The sequence below is a fragment of the Myotis brandtii genome, unplaced genomic scaffold (assembly GCF_000412655.1).
Source record: "Myotis brandtii unplaced genomic scaffold, ASM41265v1 scaffold181, whole genome shotgun sequence".
Lineage (NCBI taxonomy): Eukaryota > Metazoa > Chordata > Mammalia > Chiroptera > Vespertilionidae > Myotis > Myotis brandtii.
The window spans coordinates 1,038,370-1,041,684 of record NW_005356712.1 but is presented as its reverse complement, the minus strand read 5'-3'; the positions used below and the strand labels follow the sequence as shown (position 1 = coordinate 1,041,684).

The 3,315-nt window shown below is 44.4% G+C and overlaps 1 protein-coding gene across 2 annotated transcripts in view; it reads right to left on the bottom strand.

The window, feature by feature from the left end:
* Nucleotides 1-222: 222 nt before the first annotated feature.
* Nucleotides 223-3,315, bottom strand: part of COQ5 (coenzyme Q5, methyltransferase) — a 17,882-nt gene continuing 14,789 nt past the window's right edge. The window contains exons 5-8 of one of the 2 annotated variants that reach the window (XR_001361612.1): nucleotides 2,279-2,367; nucleotides 1,570-1,681; nucleotides 1,165-1,487; nucleotides 223-256 (exon numbers count right to left, since the gene is read on the bottom strand). Coding sequence is in view for 1 of the 2 variants with exons in the window: in XM_005863763.2 (XP_005863825.1) it covers nucleotides 1,386-1,487; nucleotides 1,570-1,681; nucleotides 2,279-2,367 (303 nt within the window). In the remaining variant the exon portion in view is untranslated. Of the gene's footprint in view, nucleotides 257-727; nucleotides 1,488-1,569; nucleotides 1,682-2,278; nucleotides 2,368-3,315 lie in introns of those variants that run through there. The other variant, XM_005863763.2, reaches the window with a different exon arrangement.

Here is a 3,315-nt window from a genome sequence, read left to right as displayed (position 1 = left end):
TTTATGAAGTTCCCTCTAGTGCAGTGGTTCTCAACCTTCCTAATGCCACGACCTTTTAATACAGTTCCTCATGTGGTGACCCCCAACCATAAAATTATTTTCGTTGCTACTTCATAACTGTAATTTTGCTACTGTTATGAATCGTAATGTAAATATCTGATATGCAGAATGTATTTTCATTGTTCGCGACCCACAGGTTGAGAACCGCTGCTCTAGTGCCTGCTCCTTGTTAATTTCAAAGGCCCATAGGCTCCAGCTTGGGGGAGGGGGGAAGTAAGCTCAAGTTTGTATAAGGTTTAGCATTTTATTAAGTGCTTAGTTGCTGTCTTTGAGATAATTGCATATAGGTAGCTATATTGGAAAGCTTTTCAGTGACAGGCAAAATCTTGAGTGAAGGTACATAAATGACCCCTACTGTGCTAGGGCAAGAGGCAGCCTGTTCAAATAGCCCTGATCTAAGTTATCTACAATTAAACTGCCAGCCAACTCACAGGTTGGTTTCTGCAATTTCTTAGCAAGGCCCCACAAAAACCTTAAGCTTTATCCACATAAAAAATAGGGCCTCATTTTAACATCAATTACTATATTAAGGATACAAGAGCTCTGCCCAGCTCTGCCCCAAGTACTGGAGGAGGTTAGGCTAGATAAATACTTTTCAAACATTTTTTACTATAAAATCCTTTCTTCAAATATATTCTGACAAAGAAGCTTTCTAAGACATAAAAGCTGGAGTTTGCTGGTATTTATTCTTTCAAGGATTTGTTGTTTTCTTCATGATAGGCACAAGGGAACAAGAGTGGCTTTTGGTAGAAGAGCATTGAATGAATGATGGCAAATGTATTTCCCTCAAGAAAAAAATGTACAAATACCATACAAATAGTAAACTCATTTAGAGGTTCAGTACATAATTCTAGTTGTGATCGTTAGCCCTGACGGGCCTTGACTTTGGCCCTTAACCAGTCCTAGGGTGAAAGATTGACTCAGGTCCAGTTAGGAAGCTTTCTAGTTCAAATCATTAGGTTCAAATGATCCATTGTCCTGGAAGTCAGAACCAGCAGAGAAACTACAAACACACTCCAAACTGAGCTTCAGTGCTGGCTTAACCACACACTGCACAGCTGAGGAAAAATAGCAGGAACTGAGCAAAAACTACAGGCACAATACCTTGGGGAGAAGGCCTGCAGGAAGAAGTTCCTAGTGAAAGCTGAAATAAAGTGACAGGAATTTGTTTCTCCCACTTTGAGACTGGTCACATCAGAACATGAGTCCAAGGCACATATCCTTAAGAGGAGATGTTCTGTTGCTGGTCGCACCAGCCTGATTATCCTCGAGTTGCAGGCTTTTGACAGGATGGGAGTGGTTCATGCTCCAGGATGGTGACGGAGTTACAGTTTGAAGCCAGAGTGAATGGCCACGATGCCTGATGTTAGACTTTCATAAGTCACTTTCTGAAAACCTGCATCTTCTATCATCTCCTTGAACTCCTCCTAAAACACAAAGGGAGATACGGCAAGGATCACCTCGATTTCACCTTTCAGGCCTTTGTCGTAAGTTACAGAAGTTTTGTACCTGAGCTGGGAACTGTCGAATACTCTCTACAAGGTATTGGTAGGACTTCCAGTCTTTTGCAATAACCTCTCCCATGACAGGAATAACCTGGAAGCTATAGAGATCATAAAGCCTAAACAAAAAGGCAAAAGATTAAGATTAGAACATGTCCCTTGGTGAGAAGCAAGAAGATCTAAGCCTGGGATCATAAACTCAGATGCCTAGAGGGTCAAGCAAGTACCTAAAATAAGTGAAGTGGTCCAGGTGCAAGGTCAGGAGGGAGCAATATGGATGTGGTGACAGGTATAGCTAGGAAGTACCATGAAAGTGGAGAAGGGATAGTTACTGCTCAGCTCTGACCACGGACATGTGGGACTACGGCTTACTCAGAGTTGCTATGTTTTCTGATTTCTCAGGTGAAGCTGGAAATCCAGATTTTTATGTAAACTTTTATGAATTGTAAATATGGACATCTAAATCAACTTATTCAAATGCCAGGACTCAAAATCTGTGGACAGACTGAAGCCTCTGGTTGCTGGTTTGAGACTCTTCTGGCCTAGATGCTGTCATTCAGGTGTGGCTGACAACATCTGCCCTCTGAGGTGGCACTATCCCTCAGAGAGTCAGTCTCTGAGGCTCATGCTTCTTGCTTACTGGCTACTTTCTATACATTTTGGAATGGGAACCCTTGGCTAAACAATGAGAATCAAGCCCTGTTAACAATACCAACCTGGACACAAGGGGATTGGTCACTTGGCTAAACTCCAGACAGAGAAACCGTCCTCCTGGTTTCAGGACCCGATGAGCTTCCTGGAGTGCCTGAGTGAGAAAAGGAACAACAGAACACATTGCTCAGCAGACTCACTCAATTCCACGAGGCTGAGACAGCTTTAGCTTCTGTGGACATTATAAGTTACTTCCCACTGATCCTTTGTTCATGCTCAGTTGGGAAGATGTAACAGCAGAAATAATCCTATAATATCCTATATTTTATAGGTTTTCTGTTGCTCATGAAGAGATTACTTGAGCCCTAGCTGGTTTGGCTCAGTGGATAGAGCGTCAGCCTGTGGACTGAAGGGTCCCAGGTTTGATTCCGGTCAAGGGCACATGCCCTGGTTGCGGGCTCAATCCCCAGTGGGGGACATATGGGAGGCAGCAGATCGGTGATTCTCTCTCATCATTAATGTTTCCGTTTCCCTCTCCCTTCCTCTCTGAAATCAATAAAATACCTATATACAGTATATAAAAGGCTAATATGTTAAGTGTCCCTCTGACCGGTCGCTATGACACGTTCTGACCATCAGGGGGCAGACGCTCAATGCAGGAGCTGCCGTGACCCGCACTGGCCATTTACAAAGAGACGGCACCACGAACTTGGCGCCCACAAAACAACACTCAGCTTCCCCCAAGTGGGACACAGGCCCTGCCACCAGCCCGGAGCAACAGCCCACCAAATCGCAGCCGACGCTGCCAAGACCTCATGGCACAAAATGGGGCCCACAGCCCAACCCAGCCTGAAAACGGTCACTGTGGGCACCGTGTAATGACGTCACGTAGCAATGCCTGGCCTCCTCTCCCTAGCAACTAGCCTCCTTGGAGTTTCTTCAGCCCAGGAATAGGACTTGTTCTATAACCAGGTGCAAACATTTACTTTAACCAAATATCTGTGAAGCATTTTCCCCGTGTCTCATCTCATTTGATCCTCACAGAAGTCCTGGAGTGGGTAGATAGGAGACTCAGTGGAATCCTATTTTCTTTTCATTAGCC